At 50.0% G+C, this 23,456-nt stretch overlaps 1 protein-coding gene across 4 annotated transcripts in view; it reads left to right on the top strand.

Annotated features, from left to right (window-relative positions):
- PPP1R9A (protein phosphatase 1 regulatory subunit 9A) overlaps window positions 1-23,456 on the top strand; it is a 718,476-nt gene that overhangs the window by 304,697 nt on the left and 390,323 nt on the right. For all 4 annotated transcript variants that reach the window (XM_069211751.1, XM_069211753.1, XM_069211750.1 and 1 more), the window contains exon 4: window positions 12,221-12,341. In XM_069211751.1, the coding sequence (XP_069067852.1) occupies window positions 12,221-12,341 (121 nt within the window). The remainder of the gene's footprint in view (window positions 1-12,220; window positions 12,342-23,456) is intronic.

The raw sequence follows: 23,456 nt of genomic DNA, 5'->3' as shown, positions 1-23,456 counted from the left end.
TTCCTTAAACCATTCCGTGACTCCCTCTGTTTGTGGATACCTTGTCTAAGTCAGACGGACAGTTGGGCTGTTTTTGTGTCTCTACTATCAGTGACACAAAGGGCGCTGGGGTATAACCTGCATATCCTGATGGGTTATCTGGGCTAGGCTGGATGGAGGAGTGGTCCCTTACACCTGAAATGTCTTTGCCTGCCCTCATACAAAGCAGTCTCCAACCCCCTGGTGTGTGCCTGGAGCCATGCCTGGGCAAGGCAGGATCCTGTAAACAACATAGACTTTTCTTTGAAGTTGGGCAACTTCAAAGGCAGAAAGGGGTATAAGATTTGGACTTAATACCCCAGACTTCAGATCACTTCAAGGATTCAAGAGGAACCTCTGCCAGGAGAAGGGCTGAAGGAGAAGTGCTGCCCCTACCCGTGACTGTGCCTTGTTGGGCTATCCTGCAGTTGCTGCTTCTGCCTGCGAAAGGAACAAAGACTGGACTTTGAGATATATTCCTCATTGAGAGGTATCTCCAAGGGCTTGAACTGAACTTGCCCCCTGTTCTGAAGTCTTAGGGCCATCAAAGACTTCCTCTATCAGCACCTGGACTCTCCGCTGAGACTCATACCCTGCCAAGTGGTGCCTAATCCAGTCCCTGGGCCCTTGAAAAGAGAAGCTGTTGGAAAACCAAGAAGAACCAAGTGCACCGACTTCGGACGACTCCACACTGACGCCGCTGCCTGATTCTGCACTGCCGCCTGCAACTGAAGCTGTTGTTCTCACTGGAGTGCGATGATGCCACAGGCCTGACACCGCAGCAGCCTCGCTGAAGTCTGGCACTCCGTAAGTCCCAAAGTGCTGTGTCACCGACATCCGTGACACCCGACTTTGCCGTACCATGACGTACCCGCCTGATATCAACCCCGTCGGAAGCACGCGGATCCAACGCTTCGCACTCATGCCGTCTCACCTCCACAGCAAGGACCCAACGCCTCGCACTGACGTCCCCACTCCTTCGCTCCACAGCACCGAACCCGATGCTGCACCAGATCCAGCGATGCCTCCATCCCCGACTCCGTGCACCTGCTTCTTTCCTCAATTACAAAAGGCACTGTACCTGGGGGCCCGTGTGACTCTGTGACCTGCACCATTAGTGCTGGATTGTTGGGAAAGAATCCGTCACAATGCTGTGATATCACCAAATCGAAGCGCATGTGTTTCTAAGTGCTACATTGAAGTTTAATCTTTAGAAATTCAGAACTTTGCTTGTGTATGTTGGATGTTTGTTGTTTTGGTCTTGTTTGATTTAGATAAATATTGGTTATTCTTCTAAAGTGGTGTGATGTACATTTTGTAGTGTTTTCCCTGTATTACTGTGTGTGTCGGTACAAATACTGTAAACATTGCCTTTAAGTTAAGCCTTTCTGCTCATGCCAAGCTATCAAGGGAGTGAGCGGGGGTTAACCGGGTGTGTTTCTACTCTACCTCCTTGTTTGCACTGGGGGCAACCTGACTGCCAACCAAAGACCCCATTTTTAACATTGGTGGCAGCGGTTGGATTGATCTTGTATCTGTACTTGACATACAGATATTAAGTGTACACTACTGTTTTCAGTGCAGACCATTACACAACCACATACCACTTGTTTTGTGAGTTTGTTTTTTCATTTTCTCTTCTTGGACTTCATATGCTTCCATTTTTTACTTTTGAACTTCCCACTTGAAACTCTTTGTTCTGCCTTGGAACGTTGCACTTTTGACTTGCCATAATGTCTCAATCTAGCCACCATTGTCAGAAGCCACGCACTCAATATTGTGTCCTACGCCGACGACACCCAACTGAGAGTCTCCCTCACCAATAACCCGACCACTGCCAAAAATAATTTCCACGAAGGAAGGAAAGCAGTTGGCGTCTGAATGAAAGATAGTTGCCTCAATCTGAATTCGGACAAAACAGAAGTCCTCATCCTCGGCTCTGCACCCTCTGCCTGGAATGACTCCTTGTCGCCCTCCACACTCGGAAATGCCCCCACCGACCACGCCTGCAACCTCAGCGTCATCTTAGACTCATCGCTCTCAATGGACAGACAGGTGAGCACTCTCTCATCGGGCTGCTTCCACACCCTGCGCATTCTCTGAAAGATCTACAAATGGATCCCCACCAAAACCAGAAGGACAGTCACCCATACCCTTGTCAGCAGCCGACTCGACTACGGCAATGCTCTCTATGCCGGAACCACCGCCAAGACCCGGAGAAGACTACAACGCATCCAAAACACCTCTGCCTGGCTCATCAAGAACGCCCCACGACACAGCCACACCTCCGCCCTCCTAAGAGACCTACACTGTTTGCCTATCGACAAGAGAGTCACCTTTAAGCTCTTGACCCAGGCCTACAAGGCCCTACACAACGCGGGACCATCCTACCTCAACCATAGACTCTCCTTCTACACTCCTGCCAGACAGCTCTGGTCCGCCCACCAGGCCCTCACCAAGGTCCCTCCGCATCCAGAAAACAACAGCCGGAGGAAGATCCTTCTCCCTCATCGCTGCCAAGACCTGGAACACCCTCCCCATCCACCTCAGGCAATCCTCCACCCTGTCTCAGTTCAGGAAGGACCTCAAGACCTGGCTCTTCGACTGATCCTTCCACCCCTCTTCCTTCCCCCAGCGCCTAGTGACCCTCAAGGGTGATTAGCCACGCTATACAAATCCCCTGATTGATTGATTGATTGAATCTGGAGATGCAACAGCTGGAGCTGTTTTTGAGTAGGAGAAGCTGGAGAGCTATACAGTTGCCCAACTGAAACAGTTCGGTAAGGATCTTGCCTGTCCCATTAGGAGCTCCGCCAGGAAAGGAGAGCTGCAAAAGGCACTGAGGGCCTGGGTGACAGCCAAGGAGGTTGAGGGGCACACAGAGGAAGAGATTGAGGGTGAGGACGTGCAAGACAGTCATGAGGGCATAGTAGAGATGCCTCTGAGGGTTTGACTCCTGAAGAGTTGCAGGACAGACAGGCAGAGAGAGTGCACCAATTTGTGTTGGAGAAGCTCAAAATAGAGATAGAGGAGAGGAGGCTTGCCATTAAGGAGAAGATACTGCTGGCTCATGAGCTTAGTTTAAGGGAACTAGATCAGCGAAGCCAGTCTTGGAGAGATGGTGGCAGCAGTACCTCAGTGCAGCCTGAGAGGAGGGTGCGCATTCCCGAAGACCTAGTTAAAGATTACAAGAGGGAGGATGACATATACTTGTGGTTCAAAGGGTATGGGTCTGCTCTCCACATACACATGGTCCCTGAAGGGGTGGGTCTGTGGAACCACTTTGAGGCGGAACTGAGGGATACCTTGACATCCTTAGAGGATCCTCAGGGACTCACCTACACCATAATGAAGGACGCACTACTCACAAGGTATGGTCTCGCCCCAGAGCAGTATAAGGACAGGTTTAGGTCCTACAAAAAGAAGGAATCCCAAACATGGTTTGAATGTGTGGACTCTTTTTGGAGGGCACTGGAAGGTTGGGTGAAGGGCAGTAAGGTAACAACTTCTGAGGGGCTTTACAACTTAATTGCTTGGGAGCACTTGTACAGTCTTTGTTTTCCAGAGCTGATATACCCCAGGAAGCTTGTGCAGGAAGCAGATCGTTAGGAGAGCACCAGGGTCCAAAAGGGGTAAGGGAGAGACCATGCCAAGGGTGGGCAGGGTCCCCTTCAGAAGAAGTGAGGGAGTAAGGGCAAACAGGGGGAGTTCTCTAAAGGGCCCCAACCTATTTCCCAGGGTAAGGATTCCCAGCCCCTCAGTGAAAAGAATCCATGGATCGCTACAGGGAAACCTGCAGATAGGCGTCCCCGCAATTGTTATGCATGTGACCAGGTAGGTCATGTGAGGGGGGGATCTCAAATGTCCCAAGTAGACACCGGCACCCACTGGTGCTCAGTCAAGGGTTTGGCCAGTGTAGTGCTTCGGGAGGAGTTGATTCAATGTCGGTGGGAGCCGGCTGAGATGACCCTTGTCTCCCTTGGGGACAGTAAGATGGTCCAGAGGACCCTTGTGCCTGAAAAGACTAAGAAATACAGGCAGTGGGTGACCATCAATGGACAGATGGTGGAGGCTCAGAAAGACACAGGAGCAAGTGTGACTACTGTGAGAAGTCACCTGGTGTCTGAGAGGCAGGTAGTTCCCCATGCAATTCACCAAGTAGTTGCGGTAGACAACTCAGAGCACCTGTGCAAAGTAGCACAGGTTCCCTTTGAATGGGTGGGGGCTCAGCTGCCTTGAGAGCAGCTGTGAGTCCAACCGTGCCTGTAGATTGTCTGCTTGCCAATTACCTGGAGTATTCCCCTTGGAAGGAGGTGGAACACAGGTCTCACTTGGAGATTCTGGGGTTGCCTGGGTGGGTGTGTGTGTCCACCTGGTTCATGGCAGCCCGTCAGAGTGATCAGGAGGCCCTGGAGCCTGAAAGAGTGGCCCAGGTGACTGTTAGAAGGAGGAAGGGCAAGGGGCACAGGAAACCCGCCCCAGAAGTTCCCACGGTCTGGAAGGAGGCTGAACAAGGGAATAGGTGGCTGAACTGGGGCAGGTGCCCGAGCTGACTCAGTGGCAGCAGTAAGGGGTCCCACCAAGGAAGCACTCTGTGGGGTACAGAAAGCATGCCCTACCCTAGAAGGTTTGCAACAGCAGGCTGCAGACCAGGTGTCTGGCAAGGAGTCTGGTTCACACTTAATTTATTGGGAGGATGGCCTTCTATATAGCGAGCTTAAGGTTGCTGAACCTGGGACAGCCTGTGTGCTGATGGTAGCCTAGTGCTTCAGAACCTTCCTACTAGGTCTAGCTCATGATGTGCCTTTAGCTGGACATTTGGGGCAGGACAAGACCTTTGGAATGGCTTGTCTCCTACTTACACTGACCCCAAATGCACAGGCACTTTGATGCTCACCGTAGGTCTTGCCAATCTTATCAGGCAAGTGGTAAGAGTGTGGGGAAATGTAAGGCACCCCTCCAACCCTTTCCTGTTGTCAGCACCCCCTTTGAAAGGGTTGGTATTGACATTGTGGGGCCTCTGTATCACAAGAAAGCCATGGGCAACAGGTTTATCCTGATCTTGGTGGACCATGCCACCAGGTACCCAGAAGCTATACCTCTGAAGTCAATCACAGCCCATGCGGTGGGACGTACATTGATGGGGGGTTTTACTGCATGGGGTTCCCCAAGGAGGTGGTATCTGACAGGGGTGCCAACTTCATATTTAAATATATGAAGTCTCTATGGAAGGAGTGTGGGGTAACCTACAAGTTTACCACTCCTTACCATCCCCAAGGAAACGGTCTGGTTGAGAGATTTAACCTCACCTTGAAGGGCATGATTATGGGCCTGTCAGAGCCCTTGATGCGTAAGTGGGACGTCCTCTTGCCATGCCTTCTGTTCGCCTATGGGGAGATGCCACAAAAGAGCCTTGGATTTAGCCCTTTTGAGTTGTTGTGTGGCCACCCTGTGAGGAGAACCTTGAGTCTGGTTAGGGAAGGCTTGGAGAAGGCCTCCAGTAAGCCCCCCAGGATTTATTCAGTTACATGCTGGTTTTTAGGAACCAGACTGCCCGCTTCAGGAAGCTCGCTCAAGAGAACTTGGAAGCAAGCCAGGAAGATATGAAATGGTGGTATAACCAGAATGCCACTCTGGTTGAGTTTCATCCTGGACAAAAAGTGTGGGTGATGGCCTCAGTGGATGCTCGCTCTCGCCAGGATAAGTGGACTGGGCCTTTTGAGGTGGTGGAGCTCAAGAGTGATGTCACCTATCTGGTGAACTTGCGGCTCCTAGGAACCCTTTGAGGGTCCTCAACGTGAACTGCCTCAAGCCCCACTTTGAGAGGACAGAAGTGACTATGCTCTTGGCAACAGATGATGGGGTGGAAGAGAGTGAACCGCTTCCTGCCCTCCTGTCTGCCAAAGAGAAAGTTTGTTCAGCAGAGGGTGTGACCCTCTCCCCCTCACTGAATCTAGAACAACAGAGGGTCTGTCGCCAAGTGTTGGGACAGTTTGCCTCTCTCTTTTCCTTGATCCCAGGGGTCACACACTTGTGCATACATGTTGTGGACACTGGGGACAGTTCACCTGTGAAACAAATTTTACAGGGTGACTGACAAGGTTAGGGCCAGCATTAAGGATGAAGTATCCAAAATGTTTGAGTTTTCCAGTAGCCATTGGGCCAGTCCTGTGGTCTTGGTCCAAAAAGCTGCTACTCCTGCTGCCACTCCCAAACTCAGGTTCTGTGTGGATTACCAGGGACTCATTGTGGTCACGAAGACTGACGCAAACGCCATGCCCTAAGCTCATGAGCTAATTGATCCGTTAGGGGTTTCCAAATATCGAAGTACTTTTGATCTGACCTCTGGATATTGAGCAATTGCTCTGACTGAGGGGGATAAGGAGAGGTCTGCATTTTCTACCCCAGATGGGCAACACCAGTTTAGGGTGATGCCCTTTGGGATGAAAAAATGTCCCTGCCACTTTTCAGAGGCTGGTTAGCCAGGTGTTGGGTGGACTGTATGATTTCAGTGCAGCCTACCTGAATGCCATTTCTGTGTTCAGCTCTACTTGGGGCGTACACTTGCAGCACCTCTGTAAAGTGTTAGAGGCCCTGCAGAAAGCAGTCCTCACTATGAAAGCTAGCAAGTGCCAACTAGGGCAGGGCTGTGTAGTGTACTTAGAACACCAGGTGGGGAGTGGCCAGGCTGCACCCCTACAACCTGAGATTGACACTATTCTAGCTTGGGAGCCCCCCAAGACCCAGACTGATTTGAGAGCCTTTTTCAGCCTCATTTCACAGGTTACAATAGGAGGTTTGTTAAGGGGTATGGCACCATTGTTGGTCCCTTAACAGAGTTGACTTCCAAGAAGCAACCAAAGAAAGTGATCGGGACTGAGTCTTGCCAGACAGCTTTTGATGCCCTGAAGGCAGCCATGTGCACGGCACCTGTGCTATAGGCATCTGACTTCTCTCAAGAACTTGTTGTGCAGACTGATGCTTCAGAGCTTGGTGTAGGAGCAGTGTTGTCACAGCTAAATGAAGAGGGCTTAGATCAACCTGCAGCCGTCATCAGTAGGAGGTTACTTCCCCGGAAATGCAGGTGGAGTGCAATTGAGCGTGAAGCTTTTGCTGCGGTCTGGGCGCTGAAGAAGCTAAGATCCTACTTGTTTGGGACTCACTCCCGGGTTCAGACCTATCACAGGCTCCTTAGATGGTTAATGCAGATGAGGGGTGAAAATCCAAAACTGTTGAGGTGGTCCATTTCCCTACAGGGGATGGACTTTACGGTGGAACACCGTCCTGGCACAGAACACGCCAATGCTGGTGGTCTGTCCAGGTTCTTACGCCTTAGTGAAGAGAACTCCCAGGAGGGTGGTTAGTTCTTTCCACTTTCAGCTGGGGGGACACATGTCAGACCTAGCATCCTTGGCGTGGTCTCCCCTAACTCTTTGCCTCTACTTCCCAGGTTGTTGCTGTGTGCGGGACTCTGCTTTTGCTGTTTTTATTACTCTGGGCACTTTACCACTGCTGGCCAGTGCTAAAGTGCAAGTGCTCCCTATGTGAAATTGTATGTGTAATTGGCTTTTCTATAATTGGTATATTTGATGTACTAGTAAGTCCCTAGGAAAGTACAGCAGATGTGCTCAGCCTGTAAATCAAATGCTACTAAGGGGGCTGCAGCACTGATTGTGCCACCCCCATGAGTAGCCCTGTAAACATGGCTCAGTCCTTCCACTGCAGTGTCTTTGTGTGCAGTTTTTAAATTGCCAATTCGACTTGGCAAGTGCACTCACAGTGCAGTGTATGTTAAAGGTAGGACATGTACCTGTGTTTTTTTACATGTCCTAACAGTGAAATACTGCCAAATTCGGTTTTCACTGTTGCAAGGCCTATCTCTCTCGCAGGTTAACATGCGGGCTGCCTTTAAATATCCTTAAAGTGCAGTTTCCCTTGGAGAGGGGATAGAAATATAAAGATTGGGGTCTCCGAACTCACAATCTAAAAATGCATCTTTTAGTGAAGGTGGTTTTAAGATTGTTAGTTTGAAAATGCTTAGAAAGTGGGCATTTTCTTGCTTAAACCATTCTGTGACTCTGCCTGCTTGTGGATTTCTTGTCTGGGTCAGACTGACAGTTGGGCTGATTGTGCATCTCCACTAGACAGTGGCACAAACGGTGCTGGGGTGTAACCTGCATATTCTGATGGGCCATCTGGGCCAGACTGGAGGGAGGAGTGGTCACGTACACCTGGTGTGTGTCTGGAGCCATGCCTGGGCAAGGCAGGATCCTGTAAACAACAGAGACTTTTCTTTGAAGTTGGGCAACTTCAAAGGCAGAAAGAGGTTTAAGTACTGGACCCAAAACCCCAGACTCACTTCAGGGATTCAAGAGGAACCTCTGCCAGGAGAAGAGCTGAAGGAGAAGTGCTGCCCCGGCCTGTGAATGTGCTTTGTTGGGCTATCCTGTAGTTGCTGCTTTTACCTGGGGAGACAAATACTGGACTTTGTGGTATATTCCTGCTTGAGAGGTATCTCCAAGGGCTTGGACTGAGCTTGCCCCCTGTTCTGATGTCTTAGGGCCATCAAAGACTTCCTCTACCAGCACCTGGACTCTGCTGAGACTCCTACCCTGCCAAGTGGTGCCTAATCCAGTCCCTGGGCCCATGAAAGGAGAAGCTGGTGGAAAGCCAAGAAGAAACATGTGCACCGACTTCAGTCCGAAGTCGTCCGATGCCGCTGCCAGATTCCGCGACTCAGCCTGCAACTGAAGCCGTGGTCCTCGCTGGAGTGCGACGACCCCGCAGGCCAGATGCCGCAGCAGCCTCACCGAAGTCAGTGACTCCATGAGCCCCGAAATGCCGTGTCACCAATGTCCGTCACACCTAACTTCGCTGCACCACACCGTAATCGCCAGATATTGAGCCCACCGGAAGTGCACGGATCCAACACTTCGCATTGACACCTCCTCACCTCCGCAGCCCCGAAGCAAGAACCCGATGCCTTGCACCAATGCTTTTGCTCCGCAACACCAGAACCTACGCCACACCGGATCCAACCACACCTCAATCCCCAACTCTGTGCATCAGCTTGTTTCCTCATTTACATAAGTTACTGTACCTGGGGGTCCGTGTGACTCCGTGACTGACGCTATTAGCGCCAGATTGTTGGGAACGACTCCATCACGATGCTGTGATATCACCAAATTGAAGCACTTGTGTTTCTAAGTGCTACATTGAAGTTTAATCTTTAAAAATTCATAACTTTGCTTGTGTATGTTGGATTTTTGTCATTTTGGTCTTGTTTGATTTAGATACATATTGGTTATTTTTCCAAACTGGTGTGGTGTCCATTTTTTAGTGTTTTCCCTGTATAACTGTGTGTGCTGGTAGAAATACTTTACACATTGCCTCTGGGTTAAGCCTTTCTGCTCATGCTAAGCTACCAAGGGAGTGAGCGAAGATTAACCGGGTGTGTTTCTCCTCAACCCTGACTAGAGTGAGGGTACCTGCTTGCACAGGTAGCAACCTGACTGCCAACAAAAGACCCCCTTTCTAACAAGTATTTATTACATTTTACTCTATTTTTCTAAATTAATGTGGTATTTTTATTATGTTGTGTTTTGACTTTGTTACTATTTCAAATGTTGCACATATACTTTGCACATTGTCTCTAATTTAAACCTGGCTGCTCCGTTCCAAACTTCCAGCGGGTGAGAACTGGTTTATCTGGGATTTGCTTGTGACTTTACCCTGACAAGGATTGTGCTTACTGCTTGAGTAGGATTTCACCCCCATCAACCAGTAGCCCAATTTCTATAATGGCATATCCACAACCCCACCAGGCATACAACACTTTCCCCAGAGCTGGCTGTTCCAAGAACCATCACATATAAAGCTGTAAGACTTATGCCTATGGCAGAAAACTTCATTCACATTTTCCCAGTGCTGAGCGGTCTGCACTTGTTTCACATGGAGGCTGGAATTAAATATAATTTTGTCTGTCTGAGACACCAAACTCTCTGCCAACCACAACCAAACTATCTCTTTTCCACTGTGAGTGTTTCAGGCACTATGAGCAACATCTGAAGTAAAGTTGTACTTTAACTGGGTTAAAAAAATCAGGACCTTCCTGGCATTGGGTCAAGTCCTTCTCCAGAACCATTCCTCTTCTCTGGAGCTCTCCACCGCAGGGGTAAGATAATTAGCAACCCTTCCCCAGTTTGCAAATTACCTCCTAATGCTACCATTTTTCTAGCAAATTTACTTTTAGACTGTCCATGACATGCTTTTTCTTTACTGCCAACTTATCCTTTAAACCTTCCTGCCAGTGCTTAATTTGAGCCGGTGGTTTCCGGTGCTCAGCACCAGCACTTAATCATCACCACTGGGATTTATGACAGCCAGCCACACAGCGCTGCTTGTCTAATTTTGTAATGAACACAACAACATTTGTTTAATATTGCTATATACATTAGAGATGACAAATACTTGCCTCCCAAAGCTGTAAGAATAGCTTGGTTGGATGTGATTAGTCATTTTTAATGTATACAAATTCTGAATTGTCATTAGTAGTGCTGACAAAGGCTATCGGTGGGAATGTATGATGGAGTAACACATGCACCAATCACACATGCCTGAACTACGCGGTCAGAACAACGACCACGTTGTTTTCACAAATGCCTTTACCACGCATGCCTTTACAATGATTTTTTTGTTGTAAAGGCATGTGTCGAACGGTATGCATGATTTTTGTATGCCAGCCCCCCACTCGCCCTAAAAATACAACTACCCGACCCCCCCAACACGCCCTAAAAATAAAACTACCCCACCTGCCCCTAAAACTACCCTGATACCCCCACCCACCCTGAGCCCTAAAACCTACCCCAACCCCCATCCGCCCTAAAAACAACCGACCCCACCCCCAAAAATAAAACTACTCGGCCCCTAAAAACAAAGTTACCCTGACACCCCCAACCCTAGCCCCAAAAACCAGCGACCTCCTTACCCCCAAAAACCAAACTACCTACCCCCCAAAAAACGAAACTACCCCGATTCCCACATCCCCACTCCAAACAACAAACTACCCCGACCACCAAAAAAAAAAAACTACCCTGACACCCCACCGCCAAAAACCAACAACCCCCAATCCTAAAAACCAAACTACCCTGATCACCCACCCTCACCCCCAAAAAACAAACTACCCTGACCCCCCCTAAAAACGGAACTGCCCCGATCCCCCTGCCCTCAAAAAACAAACTACCCTGATTCCCCAAACCCCACCCCTAAAAACAAAAGTACCCCAACCCCCACCCCCAAAACAAAACTACCCCAACCCCGCCCCTAAAAACAGAACTGCCCTGATCCCTCCACCCCTAAAAACCAGTACTACCCTGATCCCCCCACCCCACCCCTAAAAAAACAAGCTACCCCGACCTCCCCCCACCCCAAGCCTTTAATCAATCCCCCCACCATTAAAAACCACCCCAACCCTGCCCCAGCCCCACTGACCTGACTGCGTCCTCTCCCAATGGTGACTCCCTTTTTCTCTGCCTTAACCACGCATGTGCCTTGTTCAGCGCATGCTGGTTAAGGCAGAGAAAAAGGGAGTTGTTGTTAACGCAAGCGTGGTTCTGCTGGCGTTAACAACGATGTGGTGGTTCCAGAGTCGTTGTTCCAGATGTTCCCCTATGGGTGATGCCAGCTGTAGTAGTTTCCTGACAAGAGCCCCGGCACATATAAATATATATATATTCTTTTTTTTTACAATTTAGTACTGCAACCTCCTACTCTTCCACTACAAACTCACCAATTACAATCCATCTACAAAAACGCTAATTAAGAATAAATAAATCAGAATAAGAGCGGAGTTTTCTTTTTATGGAAACCAATAATCTTCATAGTTCTTCTTTGACAAACACAGCAATCCCACGGCCTTTTCTTCATAGTAATCAGGGATTGCTTGGCTACACTATAAAAGAAGAAATCACATTCATATAAACCGTTAGAAGAGGAAAATAATCAGCAGAAATCTCAGGAATCTTAAGTAAAGTTGACATAATTCGCACTCTCTAAAGAAGGCCTCCCCTTCTATCAGTAAGCATTAGTTCTCTGTTTTCTCTGTTTTCTTCGGACGCTGGTTGAAGTATTCGGCCTTGAGTTGACGTCGGGTCAGTCTGTACATTCTTTTAATTCCTTTCATTTCTGTTATCACCATTTTCAGATGACGACGGCCTTGGCATCAGCATTATTGGAATGGGAGTTGGCGCAGACGCGGGCCTTGAAAAGCTGGGAATATTTGTCAAGACGGTGACAGATGGCGGGGCAGCACAGAGGGATGGCAGGTAAACGCGTTTTCTTATATCTTCCTTACAGAAACTATTGCCAGCCTGTAATATGATGCGGATTTGTGACAATTTAGATGTTGGGCTGGAGAATAAAAACACTGGTCATTTCACAGGAATTTTTAATAAGAAACGTTCACACTAACGTGGTCATTTAGATAAAGAAGCTAGCGCAGAATTGCAGCTCTATTGTAATTCGTGGTCGTTTTTTTCCACCCGCAGCTTCCAAAGATTGGGTGTAAATTACACACAGGTGTTTGCAAAGAAGGCTCCACCAGGTCCTACATGGAACAATTTCCTTTGCAAAAGACGCTCACAGCGATAGCATTCGTCGCTTGTTATTCTCAGATATTCTACATGGAGGTGTAAATGGCACGCGCAAAATCCCCCCCCCCCTCTTTTCGCCTACTCAAAGCAATTGGCGTGCAGGGAATATTTGCTCCCTATTGACAATGTGGTTTATAATGGGGAATAACACCGTTTTTTCTCCAGTATTCTTGCTGTTAGGTGTAGGTTTATTAGTGCTAGCGCTTAGTTTGCCTAGGTAGTTACCATTGGTTTGAAGTACTAATGCGTCGTAAAATGGTAAAGTCAAACAAAAACGACGATGCTTTTTTTTTTTTCTTTTTTACTTTCACTCATGCATAATATTTCTTCTTATTTAATGATTCATTTAATACAACCTTGTTCAATTTTGCTACGCCTAAACTTTCGTTTTTCGAATCGGTTGCACGTCTGAGCCCTTTTGGATGTTACCCTTCTTACGAAGCATCACAGTTTGCATATGCCTTAAACTAAGATTGCATTGCTATATATCATTTCCAGATGGTTCTAACCCTGAATTACATGTTTTACTCGTATTGATTTTTTTTTCTGGGTGATATTTCATCTGTAATATCAGCAACCGTTAAAAAAGTTGGTAGAGAAACACTTTCATAATATTATTGCGTCTCCGTCTTTTTGCAGATAAATCTTAGACTATTATTCCACTTAATAGAGAGAAAGTGGAAAACAGTAAATATACATAAAATCACCGTTATCTTTCCGCCAGTGTCCTGGGTTTCAGAACCCCCAACCCGAGAACAGCTTTGTTAGAAGAAAAGCCTAGCAGTTTATTGCATTCCTCAATTTGGTGATTTAACTCAGTCGTATAAAAACGGTGTAAATGCTTATGGATCACCTTTGAGAACGTACTATTTTGCGAATATTTTTTCTATAATTATTTACCTTTTTAAAGGACAATTTGCAGTTATTTTACAATTTCAAGTGAGTTTTGGTGTGAGGATATTTGTGTTTTGAAAGAGGAATGTGGGGCAACTTCTCCCTGGTAGAGGGGTACATAAAACGCCGAAGGTCTTAAAAGTACTGGGGAGATCAGGGTGTTTGCGCCCACAGCTGCAATTTTCACACACACACATATTAATTATTTTCACTATTTTTTATTTTTCCTCTCATTAAATCGTGGAAGGCAGCGCCTTTTAAGGTGAGTTTTAGTGCTGCAGTATGTTATGGAGGCCCTATGTTTTCAAATATATTGTTTTCTGAGTCTTCTGTAGACCCGCACTTGCAGTACAGTTTGGGGCACCAGTCACAAGTGACATAGATTTACTCAAGCAACTTTGCTTTTAGGAGCAAACTCCAAAAAACAGACGTTGCAGTGCATTCCTCAGATGACAGTTTTGCAGGCAGTAGGATTTTGTCAGGCCGCAGTTTGGACTGAAGGGTAAAGTGACCTGCCTAGATGCAGTACATCATGCAGAATGTAGTGGGAAATTAGTGACTGGTTAGAGCAGGTCTAATAGTATATGAGCCTGCTGGTTCTTTATTGTCAGTGCTTTTTCTCAAGTTGCAGGGCACTGCTAGCCGAGAGAAGTATTCTGTCACCTCCCTGCCCAGGAAGTTGCTGCCTACCAAGTGATTTGATAACTGCATGAAACCTTGAGCTGCCTTGACAAGGCACATCGCTCTTGGTCTCTTGTACCTTTAACCAGAAACCAAAAATGTATTTTTCTCAGCAACCTGGTTATCCTGGACTAGCAGACATTGGTCACACAGGTTGGAGGGGAGCCAGACTGATCAGTGGCCTTCTTGTTGTGGGGTGGACAGGGCCACTACCTCGCTGAAGGCTAAAAAGCGCCTCTTCCTTTCCCGACACCCTCATGTGGTACTGGGACAATCTGAGGGTCCACAAGCTTGAAAAAATAATGGCGGTAATAGGGCATCCCTTTTCTTATGCACTACAGCAAAGGCAATAGGATTCTATATACTGTCCCTTCCCAGAGTGGCCGCAAGCCCCATCCTGCACTCAATGAAGTAGAAGTAAACGTGCAGGCCATTATCCTTGTAGTTACCGCAGAGAGCGGACACCCCTTCTCTTGTATCTCACTTTCATGTCACTTATACCACCTGACCTCAGGAATGAAAGCGTAGCGGCTATGAGTCTATCTTCTTTTCTTAACTAATGAAACGTAATTGTTATACTGCAGAGCATACCTGAGCTTAACAATGGCTCATGCAAGCTTTTAGCCCTGTACTTAACTAGTAAAGCAGCATCGTCAGGAGCCAACAGTTATTGTCTCCAGGGACCCCCTTCACCTGGGAGCATTTCAGCTCTCTGTTCAGACTCCTCAGCGAGACCTGTGCTAGGGAGGCATACAGGGAAGAGTATCCCCCAAACAGACCAAGGGTGGTACAATTATATGTTCCTGGTGGCCTGGCAAGGCCACTATGGAGCTCACACATATACTCATGTGGCCATAACTTATAAAGATTGGCCTGTTTGGTCAAGTGTAGGACTGCGGGGCCTGTGATGAAAGGCTTTGCCTTTTCATGCACTGGTTTCCATCATGATTGGGTTGGAGGGAGCAAATTAGGCTGAGTGACTACAAACTGCACTCATGTACTAAATACATGGCTGGTCCTTCTGGCTTGTACGCTGTTTTGCAAAATCCCCACAGGTTGAGCAATCTAGGCCTTGATACCTTGTCTTAGGTGGAAGTGGGTGCACCTGCACACACTTTTATCCTAAAGATGAAAGTAGCCTCTGCATTCATTTGGTTCCAAATGTATAATCGGGATGGAGGCTCTAGAAGGGCATCTGTTCTCCAGTATTTTGTAGAAGATGAGGGTGAGCATCATGAAGCAGAAGCCAGAGTTGACAGTGACATTATGGCCCTCATTACAACCCTGGCGGTCAGTGTTAAAGCGGCGGTAATACCGCCAACAGGCCGGCGGTAAAAAAAGGGAATCACGACCATGGCGGAAACCGCGAACACAGACAGCCACTTTAACACTCCGACCGCCACGGCGGTAGAAACAAACACCACGGCGGTAACCACCAACAGACAGGCGGAAGACAGTGTACCGCCCACTGTATTACAAGGCACCAATCCGCCAGCTTTTCGGGGAAGTACCAACGCCATCAAAAACACGGCAGAAACAGTACACAGAAGGGAAACCACTCACCTCTCGACACCCAACGAGGAACCAGGACGCCATGGAGCCCGAGTTACAGGTGCTACCAATGTTGGTTTACCTCCTCTTCTACCAGGATCATCAAAGACGGCAGCGACGATACACCTAGTACACAGGGGAGGGGGGAGGAAAAAGAGGGACACACACACGCAACACCCCCACCCCCACTACCAACACCATACTCACAAATACATGCAGCAACATTACATATACACCCCATAACCCTCTGGAAGAACACAAGGACAAAATGAAATGAGTTTAACAAGTGTAATCATCGAAAATACAGATAGGGAAACATGTCTGTAACAGGTCATTATATACAAATCTGTTCAGCAACTACACAAGTCCGGATAGTGTTTCATTCATTATCTGTGGACCAGTGGTCCCAAAATGCATGGGCGAAGCCCTCACAAGACCTGCCTCAAAACGGAAAGAACACTGCTGGGGCATCAGGTAAAAAAAAACACAGGCACCTTAAGGGGAAGGGAAGGGGGGGCACCTCAGCCGGATGATGGGACGAGGATGCTGCTCCACGAGGGGGCTCCATGCCCACTGATTGGTCCTGGGGAGTGCAAAGCCACAGTCTCACAAGTCTCTCAAGTGGGTGGTTTGCCCACTTATTGGTCCTGGGGAGTGCAAAGCCACAGTCTCTCAAGTCTCTCAAGTGGGTGGTTTGCCCACTGATTGGTCCTGGGGAGTGCAAGGCCACAGTCTCTCCAGTGGATGTATCTCTCCACTGGTTCTGGAGGGGGCATTGTGCCCAGAGTGCTTCATCCTGCCAAGGACTGGGTGAGTGGCTGTATCTCTCCACTGGTTCTGGAGGGGGCTTTCTTCCCAGAGTGCTAAATCCTGCCAAGGACTGGGTGAGTGGATGTATCTCTCCACTGGTTCTGGAGTGGGCTTGGTGCCCAGAGTGCTGCACATGGTGTGTGGCAGTTCCCATTCCAGCACCTGGGTGTCCGAGCCACAAGATATCCTGGGAACAGGTAGCATGATACTCCATGGAGGCAGAGACACACTCCACCCTGCGGTGACATAGCCTGCCAACTGCTGGTACTGCCAGTGCTGATTGTGGTGCCTCATGTACTCTGTGCAGGGTCCAGGACGTCTCCTGCAGCCTCGGACGGCTGCCCACTGGGGTGATGGTCATGTCGGCTGTGGTGGCACTGTCTGAGCACGTCGCGGGGCAGGTGGTGGTGGTTGCGGCGGTGTCAGCGGCGGAGATGCTGGCAGTGGTGCATGTGTCAGCACCTGTGGAGGAGACAGCAGGACGTCTCCTGCAGCCTCAGAGGGCTGCCCACTGGGGATGATGCTAGGGACTGTAGCAGAGGCATCAGATGTGCAGGTGGGCGTGCAGGTGGCGGTGGTTGAGGCGGTGGCCACCGCCGTACAGGTTGCTGTTCTGTTTTGCAGAGGGGGTGTCACCAGTTCCTCACCCGGAGGCTCTGTGCCCTGAGCTGCCTTCCCTTTAGCCTTGTGTCCCTTCCCCACCTTGGAAGTCACTGCTGGGACCTTGGCACTGTCCTCTTTTGCTTGGAGGAGGCCTTGCTGGGTGGTTGGTGTGGCTTTTCCCTACGGCATGTTGTCCCCTTCTTCACCTTGGCAGGTGGCGGAATGGGGTGATCCTTGGCCTCACTAGGTGGCACACTGGCAGCCCTGATGGGTGCAGCCTTCGATGTTCCCGGACTAGCAGGGACCACACTGGACGATGATTTTGTGGCTGAGGTGCTGGGCTCGGATCTGGACATCCTGGCCTTAGGGGAAGGACGGGGGAGGTGTAGGGAAGCCAGGAAAAGCTTTGTGGACACACTGGGATGGGAAGATGGAGGGGGTTTGGGAGTGGAGGAAGAGGTAGTGGTTGTAAGAGGTGTACGTCTGCTGAGTTTGGGTGAGGGTGCATGGGCTGGAGGCTGTTGTGAGGTGGATGGCTGTTGAGTTGGTGTGTGCCGGCATTTGTGTACTTTGGGAGGAGGGCTCACAGACACACTGGGAGAGGACACAGGGGACGTGTGCATGGTAGTCGGGGTGGTGATTGCACATGAGCGGTGTGTGGTGATGGGCGTGCTGGTGATGGAGGTAGTGGCTGAGGATGTAGTGCATGCAGGTGTGAGTGGAGACGAGACTGGGAGGGAGAAGGAGGACGTGGAGGTTGTGGATGTTGGTGTGTCTGCATGGGGATGGTGCTTGTGTGAGTGCCTGTGGGATGTGTGGTGCTTATGTTTGCCATGTCCACTCTTGTGTGTTGATGAGTGTGCATGCTGGTCTGATGGTGTCCTTGGGATAGGCTGAGGTACAGGGGATTGGGTCTGGGTAGTGGTAGTTGGAGGGGGAGGCTGGACACAGGGACAATGGCTGCCATCAATGCTGAGGCCAGAGCCTGAAATGCTCTCTGTTGGGCTGCCACGCCAGAATGACTGCCCTCCAGGTATGCATTTGTTTGCTGCAAATGCCTCTCGACACCCTAGATGGCATTCAAAATGGTTGGTTGCCCAACAGTGAGGGATTTCAGGAGGTCAATAGCCTCCTCACTGAGGGCAGCAGGGCTGACTGGGGCAGGGCCTGAGGCGCCTGGGGCGAAGGAGATGCCCACCCTCCTGGGTCAGCGGGCACGGGAACCTCGATGAGGGGCTGCTGGGAGGGCGGTGCTGGTAGGGGGGGTGGCGGCTGTACCTGTTGTTGCGGTGGGCACAGAGGTGCCCGCCACCGCAAGGGAGCTCCCATCAGAGGAGGAGTCGCTGTCGCTGGTGTCTCCTCCTGTCCCCGTCGTGGAGCTCCCCTCGCCCTCAGTCCCACTGGTGCCTTCGGACTCCGTACATTCACCCTCCAGGGCCATGTGGGTTGCAGATCCCTCCTGCTCCGGTGCCACTGCTCCTCCGCCAGATGATGCTAATGCACACAAGGACAGGGTGACAAAACAAAAAGGGGGGGAGAGACAGAGGAGACACGTGGTCAATGCCCGCAACAACACCACAATTGGCGGACACAACACACAGGGAGCAGCCCTATGCACTAAGGCATGCACTAATAGTTCAGGTGAAAATCACATGCCCATGGAGGTCTGTGCCTAGACCCATTTGATGGACACCTGGAACCCACAGGAGCCTGACTAGGTGTAGAGGGCCATTACCACTTTTGGGGTTGGACTGGCACTGAGTCTGCCTAACAATGGATCTACTCTGGCATGTTTGCCCTGGCCTAGGGGAACCCACAGCCCACTTCCTCCACCCAGAAACCTCATAAAGCGTGCAGAGTCAGCTGCATGAGACTGTACTCACCCCCTTTTGGCTGCTGTGATGCCCTCAAGCGCCCATCCAATTCAGGATATGCCACCGCCAGGATCCGGTACATCAGGGAGGTCATGGTGCGACGGGCACCCCTTCCACGTTGGGAGGCCATCCACAGCTGGGCCTCCACCGTCTTCTTGCTCCAGCGGATCAGGTCCTCCCATCTTTTGCAGCAGTGGGTTCTCCGTCTATGGTAGACCCCCAGGGTCTGCACTTCCTTGGCAATGGCACGCCAAATACCCCTCTTCTGGTGGGCGCTGACCTAGAGGAAAAGTGAAGTAAGAATGGATTTAACTCCCCCATCCAGTTCTTATTAGTCATTGGCCACAACCTCCCACCATTTCTCTAACTCCTCCGCAGTGAAGGCAGGGGCCCTTTCCCCAGACACTGTAGCCATTGTCGCTTCCAGACTAGGGTCACAGCAGCACTTGCAGTGTTGGTCCTCTCCTATTGAAGGTCAGGTATCAAGTGAGTGAATGGATAGAAAATGGCGTTCACGTCTGCGGCGGTGCGTACCGTCACTGCCGGCGTACATCATCATTGGCTCCTGGAACCCATAGGGCCCAATGATAACCAATGCTGAATTGCGCCGTGGTCCTCGTCCGCCTACCGTGACGCTGCACAACGCCAGCACAGTTACCTCATTTCCCCTTGGCCCTCCTTACAGGTCAGACAGCCGCTATTTCAGGGGGCCACATGGCAGGGCAACTAACTGCGTCACAGCACTTTTGAGCAGGAATACGGACATACAGCGCCACACACCGATTACATCACATTTGTTCAAAACACCCTTGTGCAAGCTATGTGGTGTATGACCCTCTGCTCACCCTTCTCCTCCATAGGGCACGTCTACTGGGCAGATGATGAGATGGCCTCATCCTCCGGTATACAGACCCCTGGTGGACCTGTCGACAATGGAAGACAGACACATCATTATCACCTACAGACTTGATCGTGCCACAATCCATAAACTGTGTGCCCAATTGGAGCCAGACCTGATGTCAGCTATCTGCCATCCCACAGGAATCCCCCCTCTAGTGCAGGTCCTGTCAGTACTCCAGTTCCTGGCCAGTGGTTCCTTTCAAACAACAGTGGCATTGGCATCAGGGATGTCACAGCCAATGTTCTCTAACATGCTGTCCAGAGTGTTGTCTGCCCTGCTGAAATACATGCGCAGCTACATCGTTTTCCCCCTGGTGGAGGATTTGCCCACAGTGAAAGGTGACTTCTATGCTCTGGGACATATCCCCAACATCATTGGAGCAATTGATGGTACACATGTGGCATTTGTCCCCCCCGCAGGAATGAGCAGGTGTACAGAATCCTCAAAAGCTACCATTCTATGAATGTGCAGATGGTGTGTTTGGTAGACCAGTACATCTCCCATGTGAATGCCAAGTATTCTGGCTCTGTGCATGACGCTTACATTTTGAGGAATAGCAGCATCCCTTATGTGATGGGGCAAATCCAGAGGCACCGTGTGTGGCTAATAGGTGAGCCCAAGGTCCCAACAGAGTTTACATAGGTGTCTGGGTATGGTAGAGTCCCTAAGGGTTGGTGTATGTCTCACAGTTGTCCTTCGATATTTGCAGGTGACTCTGGTTACCCCAACCTGTCATGGCTACTGACGCCTGTGAGGAATCCCAGGACAAGGGCAGAGAAACGCTACAATGAGGCAAATGGGCGAACTAGGAGGATCATTGAGCGTACTTTAGGCTCCTGAAGGCTAGGTTCTGGTGCCTCCATCTGACAGGTGACTCCCTGTACTACTCACCGAAGAAGGTGTGCCTGCTGTATGTTGCTTTGCCACGCCAGGTGCCTTTTCTGCAGGAGGAAGGGCCTGATGTTGGTCTTGTGACAGCTGTGGAGCCTGTGGACAGTGAAGATGAGGAGGCAGAAGAAGAAGATATAGACAACCGAAACAACATCATTATGCAATACTTCCAGTGAGACACAGGTAGGAGACTGGCACTGCTCCTCTCATATCATACTACTGTAGGACATTGCATGATTCTGGCTTTTTACCTCTGTGTATGGACCCTGACAGTTCACTTTGGCTTTCCATTTTAGATATCTGTGTACCACTTTCTGCCTTCTGCTATGTCTACTGCTGCCCAACAACTGTCTAACATTGGTATGTGAAAATGAACATTGACATTGCTATTTTTCAGACAGGTTGCAATTACACATTAGTGAAAGTACAAACTGACTCCAGATTGATTTGTGATTCAAAGGTGTTTATTTCTGTGCTAATAAGTGGAGGGGGCTGTGCAATGGGCTAGGGTGATGGTGGAGGAATGTCCATGGTGGAGTCCAGTCTATTGGTATCACAGGTGCATTGTCCAAGGGGGCGTAGGAAGTGGAGTAATGGCAGTTCGAGGTGGACAGGGTAACAGAGTGGGACAGAAGGGTGACAATCAGGAGAGTCTTATTTCCTGGCGGGGGTCTTGGCAATGTTCTTTGTCTTGTTCCTGGATCTCAGGGACTGTTTGCGTGGTGGTTCTCCTTCTGCAGGGGGTGGGGTGCTGGTGGCCTGTTGGTCCTGTAGCGGGACCTCCTGTCCACTAGCGCCGGCAGAGGTGTAGGGCTGTTCATCGTTCAGGCCAGTGTCAGGGGCCCTTTGGTGTGCCACTGTGTCCCTCTTGGTGTTGACCATGTCTGCCAGCACCCCTGCAATGGTGACCAGGGTGTTAATGGACTTCAAGTCCTCCCTGATCCCCAGGTAGTGTTCCTCCTGCAGCCGCTGGGTCTCCTGAAACTTGGCCAGTACCATACCCATGGTCTCCTGGGAATGATGGTATGCCTCCATGATGTTGGAGAGTGCCTCGTGGAGAGTGGGTTCCCTGGGCCTGTCCTCCCCCTGTCGCACAGCAGTCCTCCCAGCTTCCCTGTTGTCCTGTGCCTCTGTCCCCTGAACCGTGTTCCCACTGCCACTGACCCCAGGTGCCTGATTGTCTTGGGTTGGTGTGTTTGCCTGGGGTCCCTGTAGTGGTGGACATACTGCTGATTGACGTGTCCTGGGGGCAGAGGGATGGGCCCGCTGGGTGGGTGGGTGCTGTGCTGGTGTTTCCTGAGGGGGGAGGTTCAGTGGTGGTTTGTGACAGTGGCAGGGGAACCGACTGTCCCGAGGTCCCAGATGGGACGGGCTGGTCATCTTGATCCAGGCGTGCAGAGCTGCTGTTGTCACTGTGGGCCTCTTCTATGGGGGACTGGATATGTCTGGTACCTCCTGTCCGGTGACATTGGGTAGGGTTCCTGTGGGGGGGTGAATGCATAGTTATTGTATCTGTGGGTGCCATCTTGTCCAATGTGAGTTACCCTCTACTCCTGTGCTTGGCTTATTGTCTTTGGCCTTGTGTGATTGTTAATTTTGGGGCCTGGGTGAGTATCTCTACTGGACATGCTTTGGTGATGGGGGTCCATGCATTGGTGTAACATGCAGGGCTTGGTATTAGGATGTGTGGATTGTGCTAGTGGGGTATCTGTGGGGTGTTGGGGTGATGGCTGCGAGGGTAGGGGTAGGAGTTAGTGATGGCATGCAGATAGGGTGGGAGGGGATATAGCAGTAAATATTTGCCTTACCAGAGTCCAGTCCTCCTGCTACTCCTGCGAGGCCCTCAGGATGCATGATTGCCAAGACTTGCTCCTCCCATGTTGTTAGTTGTGGGGGAGGAGGTGGGGTCCACCGCCAGTCCTCTGTACAGCTACCTGGTGTCTGGATACCACGGAATGCACCTTCCCCCGTAGGTCGTTCCACCTCTTCCTGATGTCATCCCGTGTTCTTGGATGCTGTCCCACTGCGTTGATCCTGTCGACAATTCTCCGCCATAGCTCCATCTTCCTAGCAATGGACATCTGCTGCACCTGTGATCCGAATAGCTGTGGCTCTACCCGGATGATTTCCTCCACCATGACCCTGAGCTCCTTCTCAGAAAAACTGGGGTGTCTTTGAGGTGCCATGATGTGGTGTGGGTGATGTGTGAGGTGCTGTTTGTTGTGCTGTGTGATGTGTTGTATTGGTGTGTGTTGTATGAGGTGCGTGGATGTTGTATAAGTGATGGTGTTGTGTGCCTGTGGATGCTAGGGTTGTGTTTTCTATTCTCTCTCTTTCTGCTTCTTCCAAGAAAATCATTGTAAGGGGTTGTGGGTAATGTGGGTGTGTGTTGCATAGTGTTGTGGGTATGTGGGTGTGGTGTGTGTATGTGTATCAGGTGTGTGTATTTTGAATTGTCCAATGTGGTTGTGTACTGTAAATGTGTGTGTATTTTGAGCACGGCGGTGTGTACCGCCAATGGTTTACCGCAGCTGAATGATCGCCGCGTTGATTCGTGGGTCGTGATAGTGTGGGCGTAGCTCT

The sequence above is a fragment of the Pleurodeles waltl genome, chromosome 10 (assembly GCF_031143425.1).
Source record: "Pleurodeles waltl isolate 20211129_DDA chromosome 10, aPleWal1.hap1.20221129, whole genome shotgun sequence".
Lineage (NCBI taxonomy): Eukaryota > Metazoa > Chordata > Amphibia > Caudata > Salamandridae > Pleurodeles > Pleurodeles waltl.
Note: the sequence above shows the minus strand (reverse complement) of the source record. Positions and strands in the feature narration are given on the sequence as shown.